The sequence below is a fragment of the Fringilla coelebs genome, assembly GCF_963513975.1.
Source record: "Fringilla coelebs genome assembly, chromosome: 23".
In the NCBI taxonomy this organism is placed as follows: Eukaryota; Metazoa; Chordata; class Aves; order Passeriformes; family Fringillidae; genus Fringilla; species Fringilla coelebs.
In genome coordinates, this window is record NC_140049.1 from 1,331,674 (window position 1) to 1,352,071 (window position 20,398).

Genomic DNA, 20,398 nt, shown 5'->3' on the forward strand with positions numbered 1-20,398 from the left:
ACAGGGGAGAGACACAGGACATGGTGGAGGCAGAACAAGAAACCCTCCCTGTGTCACCTCCTTGTCACTGCTCTGCCCACCTGCACCTGGGACCGCTGGGATAATTAAAAGCCATCACGGTAAGTTCTGGATTTCAGGACAACATTAGCAATGAAGAACTCTTTCTGAGTGTGGTGGTTTGTTGTTTTGCTTTTTTTTTTTTTCCATACATTAGAACATTTATTTCTCAGAGAGAAAATATAGTCTCAGACAGTCAGATTATAGTAGGTAAAATTAGCTTTTTTTTTCTTTACAAGCATAGATTTTCTTATTACTTCTCTTATACCATCTGATATAAACAATTCTAGAAAGCAAATAAATTCACTTTCTACAATAAATAGAGCAATCTGTGCTTTACAGCAGACTGACAGTAACATTTAGGTTCTGTAGCAACAACAAGATATCAGCCAATCCAAATTCTAAACTCATTTAAAAACCAAACAAAACAAAAAAAAAAAAAGAAAGAAAAAAAAAAAAAAAGACCAACTCCCAAGACCTTAAAACATATACACAGGTCACTAGTCCACAGCTGAGCTACCACCTGGAAAAGTGTATGTTCCTTTAAATAAATTACACTGTGTGCATATAAAAGACCCAGCAACACAACTGAGGACTTCAAGAATGGTGACAATAGGTCTAAATAATTTAGAACATTTTACAACTATATACACAACATCCTTCCCTAGCCACACTCCATGGGCATTATTATCACTATTAATATTTTTACAAACTCCTATGCCCCATCTCTGTATGTTAAAGGAATCTTAAAATTCCTTCAAATGCAGTTCCATGCCCCAATGTATAAGAAGTGGTATTTTAAAAAAGTAGAGCAAGTAGAAATGGCAGTGATTACTCCCTACTATTCATTATCATTAATTATTATTATTTTGACTCCACATTCTCTTCAGTATGAAAAAGTTAAAAATAATTAAAAAATACTGAGTTAAAAAGCAAAATGATGATATTCAATCTACAATCTTGCTTTGCACCTTTGGCTCTTTAAAATGGGAAAGCAAAGAGGGATATGCAACAGAAGAGATCAGAGAAATCATAAAGTCCTTGGCTAATAGAAAAGATTTAGTCACCAAGTTCCCAAACATCAGTTTGTCCCTGTTTTTGTTTTTTTTTTTTTTTTTTTTGCAATGCAAACCCAAACCAACAGGGATTGTCTGGGTTTACCTGGATGACAACACTGGAGACCCACACACCAGGGAAGGATGTGCACGTGTGGGAGAAGGTGAAACAGCAGAAGGGTTGTGTGCTCTGGTCAGTGCTTGCTTTCAGTCCAAAATGTGGCAGAGGAAAACAGGGAGACAGGAAAGAGGAGGGGGGGAAAAAAAGGAAGAGGAGCCTTACACCAAATGTGCATAAACCAACACAAAAGATGCGTCTCCCTCCAACCCTGATCAACCTCAGTGCCTGAAGAGCTGCTCCAGCTCAACAGACACCTCCAAAATTACTTCTTAAAAAAGGAAGTTATCTTTTCTTAGGTACTGTGCTAAGTCATGATATGAAATGTTACTGCAACAGGCAGGGTCACAGAAATCAGAACTGAAATGTGAAGCTATAAAATCAATTTCTAAGACATACATATAGACACAGATCAGGTAATTTCATTTTCATCTTTAAAGCTCTGTGCATCTGTGCATGAAACTGTGCAGGGGGGGAAAGTTACCAAAATCTCAAGGTTTTCTAAATGCAGTGAGAGAAATCTAAACATGAAAACACAATCTAGGTAGGCAGGAGAATCACAGTCAGAGCTCCCAGCTATGATTCTGTGCAGTTTTTATGTGACAGGACAATGTCATTTAAAGAAAAATGAAAAGGACAATGATGGTTAGGGTAAATTTGGCACAAGAAAATCCAGTTGGGATTTCTGTAAAGAATCCTGGGGATGCCAGGTTCCCAGGAATTACCTGGGACTGGCTGACAACTCAAAACCCTGGCAGTCCAGGAGAGACAGGGGACGGTGCGTGAGGTCCCAACATCCAAGTGCTGTGTGCTCTGCTCACTGCAGCAACTCACCTTGGCTCCTGTCACCTGTCAGCTTTTCCTACCTACCTTACTCCCTGTAGACTACATTTCATCTCCTGCCAGCTCTTCAGCAAGACACATTCAGGAAGAAGCTGGACAAGGCTTTTTTTGGCACATTTCAGGGTACTCCGAGGCGTGCTGACAGCTGCTGGAGGTGCTGCCCTCTGCAGTGCAGTGAGCTGGAGGTGTGGAGGAGCAGGAGGGCTGCCCCAGCAGCCCCTCACAGGTAGGTGGCTGGGATGAAGGGGTTGTCCCCCTGCACTCGGCTCAGGTGGATCATGGCTCGGTCGTAGGCCACCTGCACTGACTTGCGGATGCTGGTTTTGCGTCCCTCCATCATCTTCAGCTTGTCCACGGTGTCATCCACACCCAGGGGAAAGACTTTGTCCCGTGGCAGCCACTGCCTGCAGCAGAGAGGAGGGCACAGAGCTGTCACCTCCTCCCCAGGAGCAGTTGCACCCATGTGATGTATTTATTCATCATCACCGCCCCACAACGATGGTACACATCTTTAAATCCCTGCATTTGACATAGAAGCCCCTGCAGCCAAAATGACTTCTGAGCACAGACTTCTCTCTGCATATTTAAATTCCCCAATTTGCATGTAACATCATCATAATCCCTCTGTGCTCCCACATCCCAAAGATCATGTTGAATCTTCTCGCTCACACTCACCACGGAGCTGTGTGCACACACTCACCAGGTTCTCTTGTTGTCAAAGAAAAGGACAAGGAAGAGTTTTTCTCCTGCCTCTGTCTGCCTCTGCTCCCCCAGCTTCAGGACATCCATGGGGGGCACAGGGATGGGGACTCCGTTGTGCAGCAAACCCTCCCGTGGCATCTTGGGGTCGATAATCTGGGGACACGGGGGGGGACACTCAGCACAAACCCTTCCCAGCAATGAGCAGAATGCATTGTTCTCCTGGTCTTTCAGTGTACCCAAGCTAGACAAATTAGGTTTACTTTGGGTGGGTAAGCAAAATAGCTTTTTTTCTAAAAAAATTTTTCATTCTGAGGCTTCCCCTGTGGGAGGGAAGCCAGTCAGTCCCAAAGCCAGGCACCCCATCTTGAAAAATGGATCTGTGTGGTTCTGTGTGGCTGTAAATGCACTTACACTAATGTGTAATTCAGTAGAAACTCAGTATTATTCTGTGTAATTCAGTACAAACTCAGTATTATTCTGTTCAGCAAAGGATTTCCCTCCCTCATGCCAAACTCCAAATCAATGCAATGCTCCTGCTGTACTCCACTGGCAAATGTGATTTCTCAACAGCTCCATTCTGGAGCAACTCAGTTGACATCAGGGGCATTGCTCAGATTTACTCCGCATTAGATCAGAACCAGGCCAAATATTCTGAGAGTTGACAAGCAGTGCTGGCTCCATCAAGCCAGAGGAACAGAGACTACAGTAATTTTGAAGATAAGTCACAACAAATACATCAGTTCTTCCTCTATAAAGCACAAATGTCCATGTGCACACTTGTACTATGTCAGCACAGGAGAAGAAAACAGCACAGGGTGGCTGCAATACTCAGTCTGTTCTTCTTCCCCTCCTAAGGGCTTGAAAAAGTAGATTGGCTTTGACATTGGCCATCTGTAGGAATTTATTAAGACACTTTGCCACCATAACAGGCTGCTATAGAAAAAGCCTTTTTTGGAGGCAGTCTCAGTGGTTAAATCCATTCTGAGCCACAGTTTAACTCTGGCTGTAGCCACGTGGAGAACTAAAACTGCTTTGGCCGATCCATGGATGTTCCCTCTTGGGCTCCCACTTGTAGTAAGAGAATGGATGAGGGTCACACTTCCAGCAGAATCTGCCCTTTTTGATGGCATTAACAGGTAAACATCCAAAGGCAGATAAACACTAAGAAATAACATTCCAGGGCCATGCATATATGCTCATATTTGAATCAAACATATGGTTGTTGCAAGAGGATGTAGACATGACAGGGCCAGCTGGGCACCTACAGATGGAGCCGTGCTCACCAAACAGGAGAATGTGCAGGCAGCAGAACCTAGTGCCTTTGTAAAATTTAGGTCTTCTCATCCCCACAGTACTGATGACTTTCCTCAGAGGAAAGGAGAGTGAAAGAGCTCCTACCCCTGACAATGACAGACCAATGTTTTATGAACCCTCTCCAAAGCTCTGAAACAATGAGCCCAGGGAAAATTCACAATGCAAAGGGGAAAGGAGAAAAACAAAAAGCATGTATTACATTATTTTGGGAAGTCTTCCTTTTCTGTCTGGTTACAGTGCACAGCAGAACTGTGTTCTGAGCTGCCTGAGCTGCAAGGTCAGGTTGTGGAAGAGCCACAGGGCACTCACCAAGGCAGGGTAGGAGGGATAACCACGGCACTTGGCCCACACCAGCTCCAGGGGCTCCAGCTCAGCCTGGCTCTCAAAGGACATCAGGAGAGGCCTGCCTAAGGGACAGCAGGAGACAGAGCTTAGGGGCTGGTACCAGCAAGAGGGTGATGAAAACACAAGGAACCACACTGTCATCTCACCCCGGCCTCATCTCAGTAGCAATCAACCAAAACAGATGAACAACATATGAACTTAAAGCACATTGACAAGACAAAAAGGAAAATCACTTGTTTGTATCTTTATGAACTGGGTGTTTATGATAAAACTCAGCATGTACCAAACTCCAGCTTTCTTTGTGCTCTTCAGTACAGTCAGGTTCAGCACTAAGATAAAGCCACAGGCTCCTAAATCATGGGTCATGTGGCTTCATATGAACTCTTCAATACAGAAATGCTAATCAGATTGAGTCACTGAAATCAAATGACCCCACAGTGGATTTGGTCATAGATATGAAATTGGCCAGTCCTGGTCCTGGAAAAGGAGTAATCTTCACTTATGAAAATGTTACATGCAATAACCTAAATCTGTAACAAAGCAGGTAACAGTGCCCAGGCAGGTCTAGCCTGGGTAGTTTGTGCAGGAGTGGCTCCTGGTGTGCTTTGAGATATGTTCCCCCTGGTTCAGGTGGGTGCAGAGCAGGGTGTGCTGGGCAGCAATTCTCACCTGAGCCACTGAAATCAGAGTCTCCATTCACACCCTCCAAGAGGGGCACCCGAGAAAGAGCCGGCTTCCCTCGGCTCCGCTTGGGAGGCACCAAACCACTGTCAGGAAAAACGTAGGGCATTAGGATGAAAACTCAGCAGCTTTTTGTGTTTTAGAGTCAACACACAAGTAAGTAACAGTCTGGCTGGGTTAGGAACTAAGAAGTCAAAGAACAGAATCAGAGAGACTAATCCAGACACAGAAGGTGTTTCAGGGAACAGTTCTTCCTGGGCCACTCACCTGCAGGCTTCAAACACCAGCCCACTGCCCAGGGCAGAGCGTTTCCGTGCCTGTCGCTCCCCATCGGGGCAGGAGGGCGAGTGCTGCCCGCCCTGCCTGTGCTCCTCCCCGTTCTCCAGGGAGCACTCCAGACCCCTCTGCAGCTTCACACCGTTCTTGGCTTTTTTAAAAAGGACCGATGTCCGCCGGCCCACGCTGCTGAGGGCGGGGCTGGCAGGGCTGTCTGCAGGGGGCAGGGCCAGCCCGTTGAGGCCGTTGTTGGACAGAAGGCGTTGGAAAGCCTGGCTCTCCTGCTGCAGAGCTTTCTTGTCAAAGAGCTCCCTGTCCGACACCATCCTCCTCTGCAGCTGGTTCAGGGACCTGCTTTCACTGATGGGTTTGAGTGTTGGAGGGTCCTGCAGAGAGTCCAGCTCTGAGAGGGTGGGTGCGGGTCCTGTGGGCTCCAGGGTTGGAGGGTACGCGAGCTTTGCACCATCTCCTAAAGGAACAAAGAATCTGCTTGAGCTTTTTGGCAAGAGTCATTCCCAAAACTACCAACAGCCATCCCCATCTTTCACTAAGATCACAGGAGAAACAGCAGACTTTGACTGCTGACGAGCACCAGAGACCTGGAATCAAAATCCTGCTGCTCACCTTTCTCCCCTTCCTCATCCCCTTCCCGGGGCGCTGTCTCCAGCCCCTCCCATGGCACAGTGTCCCCGTTGGGCAGGGCCTTGCTCTGCTGCTGGGCCAGTTTGTGGCGGATGGAGTTGATCTCGCGCCGCAGGAGCCGGATGCGCCGCGTGCGGGCGCCGCTGGAGCGCATGGTGCTCACCGTGTCCAGCTTCTCCAGCAGCTCCTTCAGCTGCGCCTCCAGAGACAGGTGAGCCCGGTTCTCCGGGACCAGGATGTTATCCACTGCAGAACAAGAGATGGAACAGTGAAGGGAAGGAGTCAGGCTTCTTGGAGAAGCATCTGAGGCCAGTGCCAGGCCTCATTCCCTTTGATGCTGTCCACGAATCGATCGCTTTAGCCTGCGGATTTAGCAGTCAATAACTCTGGAGCTTGGACTCCCTTCTTTGGATAAAAAGCAGCTGATTCAACTTGCACTGTCCCTCAGTTCCTGTTATTGCCCCAGGGGCAACAGTGAAAGGACATGTCTGCACCCCACACAGAACAGCTTGTGGTCTAGGCCTTTGTCAGAAATCTATTTCTTTGTCAGATTAAATGACAAAATCAGACCACAAACATAACTGGCCAAAACGTAACATATTTTCCATTCCTCTGGCTCTGCTGGAGGGCTGGCATCCGCTGGAGCAGGACAGACAGCTGAACACCTACACAAATTTCATAATGACTGTCCATCTGCACCCAAGAGAGCTTCAACATTTAGGAACCAGATGGCACACTGCAAGCTCTGTGTGCTTGATGGCTGTACTAAGTTTAGCCAAGTTACTCAACCAATGCTTTGGAGCTGCATCTCAAGAGGGCTGTGGGAATGGATGGGGTTGTGTTGGGAATGGAAAGTCTCAGCTAGAAGGATTGCTTAGGTCCCAGTACCTTCACCCCTCACCACCCCCTTTCAGCCCTCAGCGCTCCATCTAACCCAGCTGCTGTACATTTTGCCAGTTTACAATGAAATATATGAGCTTTCCCCAGAGCAAAAAATGCCAGACCCAAGTTTGCACTGCTCTTTAAAATAATGAGTTTGTCCAACATTCCTGGCACAAATCAAAGAGCACAGGCAGTTTACAAGGCTCTGCCAACACAGACATGCACTAGGAGAGCTGGAGCTAAGCTACACCTAGCTCAGAGTGCCCAGCTCACCTGAAATCCCACTCTCTGGGGTTCTAAAGGAGTTCTATATGTGCCTAGGTAAACAGATGGATAGGAAAATCCTCATCTGCAGAATGGCTACAATTTCCATGCAGGCTGAACAACATGCTCGGAACTAAAGCTACGATCTGCCTGAGGGGAAAAAAGCCCTAATCATTACTCACCATCCTCCCAAGAAAAGCGGTAAAAGTCGTGGGGCTTGGGCGACTCAGGCAGGTGAATCCCCACGCCAGTGTCAAAGCCGATGCTGTCGGCCTGGCGCCGCGCGTGACGCAAAATCGCTCCCCCGAGGTCCCGGAGTCGGACAGCTGCTCGGTGGAAAATCGTGTCTTTAGCATTATACCTCATGCAGTTGGCAACTATAAGGTTAAAGTCTTCCTCGAACTCATCCAAGGTTCGGTACAGGTGGGACTCCAGCTTCCGCCTCATGGTGGAAAAATCCATTGGGTTGGAAATGAATTCCAGGTAATCTGGAACCTAAACATATAAAACCTGTACAATTACAAAAACCATTTACTAGCCAACCAGAGCGCACCCATCACAAGCACTCTTAATGCCCTTTCCACTAGCAAGGGGCAGCAACAGATGTTCATTTCTTGTCACCCAGACAAGGCAGACATGCCTTGGCTCTGCAAAACATTACTCATCCAAAATGTGCTAAACTTTCAGAAAATAATACCCTTTTTTAGTCCTGGACACATCATGAGTCCTTTTTGAGATAGTTTTTAGTCCCCCAGCAGCTTGAGACAAGGTGGTTTGTGCTTCTGCCCAGCAATATCTCATCTACAACCCACTAAGCACCTCTAGGAAAGAGACTTGCCTCGTTTAGGTTAACAGGCTCTGTGAAGATCTGGGCAGCATCCTTCTCCTGCAGCAGGTCCAGGGTTGTACGGAGCAGGACATTGAACGGGGTCAGCTGCAGCTCCATGGCAGCCTGCTGCACCTTGACCTGGCAACAGAACACAGCCATGAGGACACTCACTGAGGACAGGATCTGTGAGTGCTGTCTCCCTCCAGATTCTTCTGAATCATCCCCCCAGCTTTACTCAGTGGTGGAAATCTCAGGCCAGCATTGTTGGAGAACTTCTGGCAAAAGACCTTGCACTCTCCACCCAGTCCAATCCTTTTACATGGGGAACTCCTGTTTATTCAATTTCACAAAGTCAAAACGAGAGGAAACCCCAGGAACTTAAAGGATACTACAATAAAAATAAAACCGGCTTTTCATGCCTGGTAAATTATCCTGGAGAACTCCCTGCCTCAAGATATTGTTATTATGCCAATTAGCAACATTATATAAAAATTAAAAGTATGAAGGCATTTATATGAACAACAACATCCATTAGAATAGAGAGCAAAAACAAAGTTTAAGACTTCAAGCTCTCAGACTTCAAGGCAGAAGACAAACAACAGTGGTTAGATGTCTGCAAATTCCTAATACAGTTCCCTCTATCCTTTAGGAAGTCTCTAACACTGCTTGATTTCAAGCAAACAAGTTGTAGCACTGAAAATCTCCTGCATGGAAAATCTATTCAAAGAAGACTGGAACAAGATAAAAGTACTTATTTGTCCTTTAACATCTTCATTTCTTTGATCTTATAATCACTTGTTATGTCATTAAGTCAACACTTCAGTAACAAACAAAGGTAAGCAAGTCTGTTTACACAAAGCAAACTGCATTTGATGTGCTCAGCAACAAGACTGCCTCAATGAGAGAATGAATATAGACAAAGACCACACTTTTCCCCAAAATGCACAGAGAGCTTGCATGGGACTGAAGTCAAGAGCAGGAACTCGACAGCCAGAACTCCCTACCTGCTCTCGTTTGAGCTTTTCCCTCTTTCGGATGAGCTCGATGAGCAGCCGAGCCCGCTCCAAGTCATGCCGGAGCTTCTGCCAGTACTTCAGCTCCTCCTTCACTGCACTCGTCTTCTCATCCTGCTCCTTCTGCAAAATATGAATGGGGTGGGATAAAAAACACCACAGGCGTCCTGTGCTTCCTTCTTTTTCTAGGAATCCTCTGAGAGTTGCTCTCAAAGTCTTCCTCTTACTGCCTTGTCTCTTGTTCAGGCCATGTCCCCTCCTTCCTCCAGCATTTAGCTGTCTAACAGAGAGAACATCAGCTTTTCTAGATTTTACCTTATCTGTGAAATTACCCCAAATTATCCTGCAGCTTCATCCTGGGAACACATTTCAGTGTATGCTCTTTTACACCCAAATTTATTACAGAGGCTAGAAATTTTTCTGTGCATTGGAGCAGCAGCCCAAAGCACTAACTCAGTTCTTCAGGCCTGAGCACACCACGAGAAGACCGAGAGAGATTTAAATCTGATCTTTTCACTCTCACTCCCTTCCCAGCCATGTGTTAAGCTCAGCTCCTGCTGGAGGGCAGGCTGTGAGTCCTGCCCTGTGAGCTGAGCTGGGCAGCAGTGGGTACCTGCTCGGCGTTCCTCTGGGACTGCAGGTGCGAGTGCAGCCGCCGGATCAGGGGCACCCCGTTCCTCGCCTGCCGCTTCAGCAGCCAGTAGTTGTGCAGCCTCTGCATGAACTGGTTCTTCCTCTGCAGGGAGAGCCCACTGCAGATCTTGTTCAGCCTGAAGGAAGCACAGAGTGTCATGGAGCCAGCTGCAAAGCAATCATGGCTTTGCAGACCCTAGGGTCTCCTGATGAAGCTTTGCAGTGTTGTGTCAGTGCTCACTCTGAAGTACACACGAACTGGGACAATCTGGGATCTCCTCACACGCAGACAGATGTGCCCCCTTTTCATACCAGAAGGTCCCACCAAGCACTTGCCACAGCACAAAGTATGAAGTCATCAATTCAGCTCCAAGCCTTAATTTCAAAGCTACTTCCTGTGTCAAGAATTTTCCAGGGGCCATTTAAGTTTGATGTTATTAATCTGGAGCCTAGGAAATTAACTTAACAGCAGACCAAGAATAATAGATCACCTATTTTAACCTTTGCTTACCCTTCTTATCTTACACATGGTGCCTTATTAACCATATCTGTTAAACTGACACATAACACACTTCCTAAGGCACTAAACAAAAATTCAGCACTACCTAGTTCTGCATGAGGGAGAGCTGGGAGAAAAATACAAAAATACAGCCAAAGTCAAAGCTGCTTGCAACGCTGTCAGGTTTGACATGCTCTGTAGTAAAAGGAGGAATTAAGAAAGTACGAAATGAGATCTCAAAAATTTTAATAGTGACCTGTCTACCAACCTGTAATGCCTCAAGTATTTTAAAAATGCCTTCATGGTAGATGGGTGTTTGCCACTAGAGACCATCACAAAGTCCGCATTACACAAGAGCTTGGGATGGCTGCTCCACAAAGCCAGAGAACGACAGTGACACTCAGAAGAAACCCAGCCACAAGTTATGCTGCAGAACACTCTGAAAACAGTTACTGCTAAAGCCTTGACTGAAGATTCAGTGTTTCCAAGGTCAACATGAGAGGGACTGAGTCCTTAAAACAGACCCTGTTCAGCTACAGCTGTCCAACTCCTTCCCTAAACCTGCAACACTCACCTGTAAGAGGGAATTTGTGCAACTGTCACCACGGGCATGGACGAACGCCCTTTGGTCACGTCACCAGGCTCCTTTTTGATCTTTTGCTTCAATTTCACTTGGTTTTTCTTCACAGACCCTTTGGGAGGGCTAGAATTGACTTCCTCCTCTTCCTCCTCCTTCACAGTGACCTCTTGCCAATCACCACCAGCAGCTGGGCACCCTCTTCTCACCGTGCCAGGCGGGGAGTGGCTCTCACAGTAGGCAGTCTTGCGCACGGTGAACGTCGTGCCGTTGATGCTGGTCTCCCTCATGGGCTCAATCTTCATGAAGAGACCGGCTCTCTGTGCACAGGTGACATGGAAGGCAGTGTAACAGTTCACCTTGTGGCATTGGATAGCAGCTCCCATGCCCTTCTGCTTGCAGATACAGCATGTGAGCTTCCACCGAGCTGGAGGGATGTTATTGATCCCTTCGATGGGCTCCAGGAACACAGTGTTTGCAAAGCAGACCTCTGGGATCCAGATGGCACAGACCACGTGAGCCCAGCGGCCATCACTGGTCTGCTTGAAGGCTCCCCCTTTGTTTGGGCAAAGGACACAATCCACGGGGCGAGAAGGGGACTGTAAGCAGCAGCGGCAAAGCCACTGCCCCTCGGGGATGTAGGGCACGCCGTAACACTCCTGGTGCACGGCCAGATTGCAAATGTCACAGAACAGGATGACATTGCTGTTGTGACACTCATCGTCCATGCAGACACAGCAGAATGCATCCTCATCGATGAGGGACTGCTGAGCCCCGTTGCTCCGGCTCTCGAGGTACGACTCCTTTTCCAACCGATCCACCAGCAGCTCAAAAGTGTCAGCAGAAACTGTCCCATAACCATCAGCCCTTCTCTTCTCGTTGACCATCTCCAGCCATGCCAGATCCTCCTCATCCATGTCATACTCCACTTCTACGTCGAGGTCCTCGGGAGGCTTTTCAATGTACCGGTAGTAGGCAGCAGGGAGGGGAGGAGCATCTGGCTGGCTGAAGGAGTCCACCACACGGAACTTGGGCTGGGGCAAGTGCAAAGATATCCCTGGTGCATGTTTGGAGCAGGACTCCTTCTTCTTGCCTTTGGAAGGTGTTTTCTTAGACTTGGAAGTGAAGAGGGGCTGCTCACTGTTCTCCTTGTTGCTGTTGCACTCGGTGATGTCCTGCGCTGTCAGCTCGTCCTCGGTGATGAGCTTCAGGGGGTCGTAGATGCTGATGCGATGGAGGCGCCCGTCGATGTCCACCTCCACGATGCGCTGGGCCTGCGCGTAGGTCAGCGTCTCGCGCGTGGGCGAGCACTTGAGGCTGTAGGGCGAGGGAGAACGCCTCCCCTCCAAGTGCTGCCGGCACCTCCTCCGAGGCTTCCTCATCCCTGTGCTCCAGAGACCCTGGGACACAACAGGACAGAGGACAGGGTAAGACAAGAGATGAGCAAAAAGCAGCACAGACTGGAAAACTCACTCAGTGTTGCAATAGAAAGAATTTATACCAGAGACTCCAGAAATTTCAGGCTCACTAAGTCTTTACACCTTAGATACAGGCAGGTATTTGATATATCAGCCATTTCCTGCAATGCGTATCAGAGCAATGCACAGCACCCTCCAACTTCCTCTATTTGCACCTCAGATGTACATTCCACCATACCACCAGTTAGAAAAACTCAAAATAATTTGACAGCGCAATATACAAACAAGTCTGCTGTACACCCAGACCAGCAAACCATTCAGATTCCCTGAAATTCAAACAAATTCTTGCACCATTCACACATTAAACTCACACAAACCAACAAGTTCTCCTCTGCTCTTTTGCCTGTGACTTTATACCCCCAAATGTGCTGGATGTTTTCCAGGTGAAAAGGAATGCACCATTCAGGTCTTATGAATGCAGTTTCCAATTTAATTTTTTTTTTTTGGTCAGCTCCAGATGAGAAAATGAATGGTTCTCCCTCAGTCCAGGAGGAAGCTCCTGCAGGTTTCAGAGCTCAGGGCTGCCACCACCAACCCTTCCATTCTGACACTGCAGATGCAAAAAAGTCCCATAATGAAAAATCATCCTCCAGTTTTGCTTTTCCTTCTGTCCAGGGTCACAAACAGAACCAGAGGATGAACTGAGCAATGCAGCAGAGACCAGATGTGAATCCCTTCTGCTCTTCCACAAGGAAGCAAAGAGGGATAAAAAGGCAACAAGCAGCATGGATCCCAATGGACTTACAAGCTCTGACGTTAGCCCCTCTGGAGCCACAATTCCCATTCATTCACCTGAGCCACCTGGCTATGGAGAGTCCACAGGGCTACAAGCAGGAAAGCAGCAAGACAGCTCCCAGCACCAGGAGCTGTGAAATGGCATTTGCTCAGAGCCTTAACAAAAAGCCCCAGCCAGCTCTGCCCGCACAAACTGCTAATCAGCAAGCCAGATAATTAGCTGAGAGTCGGCTGCTGACATTAAGGAGGTGCCTGTCAGAGGGGAGCAGAGGAGAAGCCTGGGGAGATGGTCTGGGGGAGGATTCAGACATGGTGGCAGCAGTTCGGTGATCGGAGGGCGAAGGAGGGAGCTGGCAAAGAGGGAAAGCAGAGAGGAAGCCAAGTGAGTAATGCAAGAGAGAAGGGCAGAGTCAAGGATGGGAACGTGACTTATGGGAATAAACAAGCTGAGGCTGAAAGAAGTCAGAAAGGAGACAAAGAAAAGCAAATGTAAATTCTCTGTGAGAAGATAAGCCAGCCCAGAGCTTATCTGTTGCTATGCAGAGGCCTGAAGCAGCACCTCACCCTTATTTAAAGCAATCCACACATCCAGTTCCTTTCTGTGGGACCCACAGACAAGGAAACACATCACAAAGCCACAATTTGTACTCAGCCAATGCAGTATTTGTGCTCCATGAAGGACATAGTTCCAGAAACTCTCAACTGTGTGTCACAGCAAGCAGCATCTCACAAGACCAGGACCTACAAGAAGTCCAAGCTTATTCCAGAAAGAAGGAGCAAATTCCAGCAGCAATACTTTTTCAAGTACTGGTTCTGTGAACCATGAGATTAAGCCATGATACCACCTGTGTCTTAAGGAACAAACAGGCTCTGGGAAAGATTTCCAAACTCTTCCCTGCAGCCACAGAAATAAGCTGCAGGTGCCAGTTTCAGTATGCACTCCCATAATGATGGAGCCTGCAAATGCAATTTTACCTCACATGTAAAATAAAAGATGACAATTTCTACCTGCAAATATAGGTACCACAAATTTTGGTGGTACCTTTGCCTTAAAACTTTAATCAGTCACTTGATCCACACACTGCAGACACCCAGCTGCACTCATCCTCGCTGAACTCCAGTGGCTTCAATCAGTAGGAGAAAAAAATTTTAAAAAGAGGCTATAAAGGTAACTTGATCATCAACTAAAAATAATAATTATCAAAAAAAGAAGAAAATCCTGTTGACAAACAGCTCTGTTAAAATTCAGGCTGGTACAAGCAAAGATGATATTGGAAGGAAAAAGATATACGGAGGATAAATTAATTATTATGAGCTGCCCACACACATCATTAATATTGTGTTCAGGAAAAATGAGGTAACAGCCAATTGCTTGGAATGCTGAGGGACAAGGAAATTTCAGTGAAACAAGCACCTGAAGGAACAGTTGTTTTATCTGTTAATGGGAAAAACAAGCATGCAGAGTTCCTTTAGTGGAACAATCAGTGTATTTCTAGACAAATTACCCCAAAGTGGGCTTTGCACCACAGCAACCAACTGCCATAAAACAACCCGTTTGTAAAACACACAATTACTTAGCACTATAAAGAAGCACCTAAAATGGCATGGAAATTGCTACTAGCAAGAGCTGAGTGCCTGAAATGAGACATACACTTGGATATTAAGAGAGACACCTCCAAAATACCTTGAAAGCAGCAATGAAATCAACTCAGACAACTGAGCTGAGCACTGTGACCTTGCTGTTGTCTACAACAACAGAAATTTCTAAGCAGCAACCTAGGAATGTTTTGATTCCCTCTGCACACCTGAAAACACCTCCCAGCTACACATAATAAGGAGCCCCTCTGTAAACAGCACCTGTGCAGACTGAAATGCTAAAGATACTCAATATGAGTGGGGCTAAATGCTATTTCAGCCCTTGCTGATTCTGTCCTGCAATCGACAAAGGTTGCTGATGTGAAAGTAGAAAGTTCAGACATCCCTTTGCCACAATGTGCTCAAGGCATTCCAAAAAGCTTCCATCACCCATTTCTACTGGGGATTACAATGGGAGCAGGGGGTGAAGTTCCCAGTGAGCACAACTGAGCAAACAAGGTGGCTACAACTCATAGAGCTCCTGGGAATGAATTTAACTGTACCCCAGGAGTCCCTTCAGGAGTGGTTTTATTCTCCTGAGCAGCAGCTTTCACACCTGTGGGCAATTACTGTAACAGGCAGCTGAAAAACCAAGCCCATCATCAGGATATTTAAATTTACTAGAAAGGGAGCTAAAGCTTCCCTGAAAAAAACAAAGCGATGAACATGTATGGAACAACATCACAGTACAGGCACCTATTATACACATAGTCTGGAATACTGAACACAAATGGATCCTCTAAAGGAAAGACTGTGATTTCCACCCATGCAATGCTGCCTTGGGCATCTCCAAGGGTTAGAAATACTTTTCTCGCACTGCAAAAGACCTAAAGTCATAAAGAGTCTGGGGTTTGTTGTTACCAAAGGCTGCCCCTCTTTAGGACACCAAGCCAAACACAAGGTCTGGAGATGTTCCTCAGCACTGCTCTCCTGCACCAGCAGCCACTGGGATTTAAAACCCACTGCTGTGCAATAGGGAACAGACACCCATGGAGCTATTTAAAAAACATCTGTAAGATAAAATCAATAGATGCCAGAGGAAAGAAACAACCTGAAACAGCTGCAGCCCCCTCTGCACCTTTTGCCAGCCAAAACATCAGCAAAACTCCTGCTGCCCTCCACAATGTCCCTTCATGCTCCTGCCACATCCGTGCTTGCTCATGGTCCCCTCACACACCTGCCAAGGGTTTATGCTCCTCATACCGACATTGATGCCTACAATGAAATGTGTCGGTGCCCAACAGATGTCACAGAGCTGCTTGCCTTGGCACATGCAGAGATCTCGATCTTTATCAATGCCTGATACTGCTGTAACCAAGTCAAGCATAGGAGATGCACCAGCCCCGAGAGAGGCCCTCCCGCTGGAATAGGGAGGGTGCCAGACGGGCTGTGGATGAAGTTTCAGGTAGAAAGTCAAGGCTCAGCAACAGATGGGGTGCGCCATGAGCGGTGTCAGATCTCAGCAGCGACTGAGGCAACGGTGACAAGCCCTCAGCTGCCAGGCACAGGCGGGAGCTCCTCTCAGGAGCTATCCCGCAGGGAACTCCAGTAGCAGCCAGCGATCTGAGCCAAGGCACAGCAGGGACTCGGACAGAAATGAAGCTGTCCCGGGGAAGGAGGAGAAGGCGATGAACCGCGGCGGAACGGAGCCAGGGCCCGGACCCAGCGCGGGACCGCTTCTCCCCACGGAGCCGCCACAGCCTCCAGAGAGCGCGAGCGCAGCAGGGCTGCACGGCCATTGGCTGCCGCCGCCGTCCATCACAGCGCCATCGCCAATAGCAACACGAGGCTCTACGGGGCTAACGGCGGGTGCGCTCGGCCCCGCCTGGGCCAATCGCGTGGGAGAAGGTGGGCGGCGCCCCCGCCGCGCCGCGAAGAAGGGGGGGCAAGATGGCGGTAATGGGGGGGCTTGGTTGACATGGCGCTGCCCGTTCCCCGTCCGCGGGCGCTCTCCGCCACTGCCCCCTCCTCGGCGAGGGATCGCGGCCCCTCTCGCCGCACGGAGACGGAGCAGGGGCGCGGGAGAGGCCCGCAAGCTGCGTCGCACTGGCCTCCCCCAGCTCCTTCCCGCCCGCCCGGTCACCTTCCCGCGACCCCGGCGCGGGGGTGTGTGAGGGAGGAGAGACCCCTGAAGGAAGGGTGTCGCGGCCTCCCGCGCAGAGCTTTACCTGGCCGGCTCAGCGCGCCGCTGCCGCGGCTTCTCCACCGTTGCCGCCGCCTCCTTTTGGGGGGAATTTTTGTTTTTGTTTTTCTTTTCCTTTTTTTTTTTCTTTTCCTTTTTTTTTTTTTTTTTTTTTAAATTCTCTCCGCCTCCCCCTCCCCTCCCCCCTGGGGCGGACGGGCTCACCCAGCCGGCGGCGGGAGGGGAGGGCACAAGATGTCGGCTCCGTCCGCTCCGGCTACTGCCGCCTCCTCAGCGCCGCCTCCTCATTGCCGCTGCCGCCGCTACTGCCGCCGCTGCTCCCGCCGCTGCCGCTCCGGCCCCGGTGCCGCTTCGCCCCCCACCACCCTCACCTCCCCCCCGCTCCCCCCCGGGGCTCCAGCGCCCCCGACGCTCTCGGTGCTGTGGAGGCGGGGGGGGAGCAGGGGACACACGCTCAAGATGGAGGCGGCGGTGGCGGCGCGGGCCGGCCGAGCGGCGGGGAGAGGCGGCAGCCAGCGGCCAGGCGGGGGAGGGGGCTCCGCGCTCCGCTCCCCCCGCGGGCAGGCACCGCCCGCCCCTCCCCGGTGCCTTCCCACACCCGGGCCGCGCCGAGCGGGAGGCCCCCGGGGGCTGGCGGTGACGGGAGGGCGGGGGGTCCCTCCGCGCTGCCCTCACGGCTTAGGCGGGGGTCGCTGCTGCCTGTGTCGCCCTCCGTGGCGGACGAGGCAGCACCGGGGAGTCGCGGCCTCCCGGAGGCCGGAGCGGGCCACCCCTGCGCTTCGCCTGCCCCCCACATCATCGCGGGGTTGGGGTTTGGGCGCTCGGGTACAGCCGTGCGGGCCCATCCCAGGCCGGTACCTCACAGCCGGAGGCCGTCAGGCCACGGGAAATGAGGTGGGGATTTTGTCCCAGCCTCGTTTGGGGTGTCTTCATTTTGCAGCCCACTTTTTTTTGCAGGAGGCGTGGGGTCCCAGGAAACACCCTGGAGCACGTTCAGGTTCCAGAGTCCAACCCAGCTGCACTCCCAGAGAACCTTGGCCTGCCACAGTTAGTCTAAACAAACAACATGAAACAAACAATGTAAATAGCAATAGCCTGTGTTTATTTTGTAGACCAATATTTCAGGTCCAGATGGCCTCTTCACATGCAGAGATGTGACAGGCTGGAGGGGTAGTGAGAGAGGGACCTAGGGGATTTGAACAAGGAAGAAGTGAAGTTAGCAACGGAGATAAGAATTGAGATAGGAATTGCAGAGGCTCCCACACTTACTTTTTATAGAGCATGCCACATACTTGAGCATATGTGTGTTCCACCTCCCACTCTGTGCCGAGTATTGCATAATATCACCATCTGAATTTATAGAATTAACTGTTTTAGAAGGAAGCAAAGAATGTTGTTTTCCCTCATTTACAGTCCAACTGGAGATCTTTTGTCTCTTAACGTATGTTAACCGTGGAATCTGAGAGCATCTAGTCTGTGGCAGTCTGTTTTGCAAAGTACTCAGGTTGGACCAGAGCTTGCTGCAGCTTTAAAAGGAAAGATGTTACTGCTGAACAGTCTTTACATACCACCTTTGAAGTATATACTGTGTATATATGGTGCATACTGTTTTACGGGTCTGCTATTTACATATCAAAACTGGAAAATAAATAATAAACTATTCTTCTCTTGCATGAAAAATAACACATCAAGGATTTAGAAATAGAGTCCCAGAACTCTCACTGATTTACAAAGGATCTCACCCTCAAAAGAACAGCTGTATAACAGTGTGGTACTAGCCATGAAGGATAAAACAAACCCTAAAACAACCTATAGCTGCATTTGCTTCCTGGTTAAACAGTAAATAAAATAATTTCAATAATTGATAGGCGACTTCAAAGGCTGAGAGAGCTGGGTTTGTTCAGCCTGGAAAAGAGAAGCTTTGGGGTGACCTAATTGCAGTACCTGAAAGGAGCCCACAGTAAGGTTGAGGAGAGACTTCCACAAGAGCATGGAGGGACAGGGCAAGGGGGAATGGTTTCAAACTAAAAGAGAGGAGGTTTAGATTGAGTAATAGGAAAAGAAATCCTTCTCTGTGATGCTGGTGAGGCACTGGAACAGGTTGTCCAGGGAAGCTGTGGCTGCCACATTCCTGGAATTGTTCAAGGCTAGGTTGGATGGAGCTCTGAGTGACTTGCTCTAGTGAAAGGTGTTCCACAGCAGGGGACTGCAAACAGATGTTAAGTCCCTTCCAGCCCAGACCATTCTGTGATTTTCCTTCTTTATGTGGGAATTTTAACTGGGTTTTACTTGGGGTTTTTTTTTTTTTGTATGACCAGCTTTTGCAAACTCTTTAATTTTTGACCTCAGTTTTGAAACTTTACACTCAAATTTGCACTGGAATTAACTTATTATAATCATATTCAGTTCCCTATTAAGAACAGTGGGATGATTTGTGCACAGAGATGTCCAGACATCTCTGATGACTGAGGGCCATGTGTTATAACATCAAAACAAGTTATTCATCATTTTGTTTTATATCAAAGCTGTGGAACTAACGTGTTATTTGAGAAAACGTTCTGAACTTCTCTCAAATCCCAGAGGCACAGCTTAATTCAATTTCTTTGCTGTCCCAGTTTTAAAGGGTGCAAGTGCAAAATTAGTTGCTTCAAATGAAAGCAGCAGCCAAGACACCTCAAACAGAGTTGGGCACCTTCATTCATATTACAATTTTCTCCATGTTTATTCAAGCATATAAGACATACTTTAAAAGGGAAGAGAAGTACCATTTAGAATTGAGAGCTGACCTTTTTCTTTGTTGATTTATTAAGCCTCAAAACTGACTTATGTTTGTATCTCTCTTTGGCTGTTTGTTCTGCTGCTGTTTTCTTCACAATTGTCGAAATCAGAGCAATTGCTAAAGAGGTCCCTTGTGCATTAAAGGTTAAAACCTGATACCTCAAAAGTGATAAGCCTCAGTTGCCATGTATTTTCACTGGAGTTTTATATACATATTTATAACCCTCTTCAGCCTCACTAACATCAGAGAGGTTACACAAGTACCCAGCACTACCTCCTCAGTGGCCCTTATTGTTTTAATCTCAATGTCCTCTATTTTAAAATATTTTTTTTCGGTTGAAGTGTTCTGAAGACAGATCTGAAATTATGGTTTATGGCAGGAGAATTTTTATTTTTCCAGCCAAACCTGGCTAAAAGAATTTAACTCACTTTCATGTAACAGCAAATCAATGAGGGTTGCAAATATACTAACCCTTCAGTATTATTTGAGTGCATTCCAACAAAAAAGGAGAGCTGACTGAATCAGCTGTGAGCCAGCACCAGCTGAACATCACATTAAAAGCTGTGTAAGCTCATGTGCTCAGAAAATGGCCTTGTAGAGAGAAATCAGGCAAAACATCCCCTAAACCACATTCACCTGGAAACTGTGACATTTTCAGTGTAGATTTAGACTCCATGATCTTAATGACCTTTTCCAACCTGAATGATTCCATGATAAGTACAATTAGTGCAGAGAGTGTCCATCCTTTTGGGGGGAAAGCAAATTAGTAGTGACCATGCTGATCTTCATTCAATCTTTCATGTCTTGTTTCTTTCAGCTGTGAAAAGAAAAACAGCCATAATCACGTTTCCAGCCAACAGTCTGCTGACCCACGATACAGGAAAAATGCAGAGGATTA

General features: G+C 48.0%; 1 protein-coding gene across 2 annotated transcripts; it reads right to left on the reverse strand.

Moving 5' to 3' along the window:
* Window positions 1–110: 110 nt before the first annotated feature.
* BRPF3 (bromodomain and PHD finger containing 3) lies at window positions 111–17,065 on the reverse strand. 2 transcript variants are annotated; one of them, XM_084220688.1, is made up of 12 exons: window positions 16,926–17,065; window positions 10,728–12,130; window positions 9,635–9,791; window positions 9,013–9,144; window positions 8,018–8,146; window positions 7,362–7,674; window positions 6,016–6,279; window positions 5,383–5,860; window positions 5,104–5,201; window positions 4,399–4,496; window positions 2,774–2,928; window positions 111–2,477 (listed from the first exon to the last, which is right to left on the reverse strand). In XM_084220688.1, exons 2-12 carry the CDS (start codon window positions 12,110–12,112, stop codon window positions 2,294–2,296), a joined length of 3,393 nt encoding a protein of 1,130 aa, XP_084076814.1. In that variant the 5' UTR covers window positions 12,113–12,130; window positions 16,926–17,065; the 3' UTR covers window positions 111–2,293. The 2 variants fall into 2 exon arrangements, with proteins under 2 accessions (XP_084076814.1, XP_084076813.1); XM_084220687.1 differs by lacking the exon at window positions 16,926–17,065 and adding an exon at window positions 16,747–16,880.
* Between the last annotated feature and the right edge of the window lie 3,333 nt (window positions 17,066–20,398).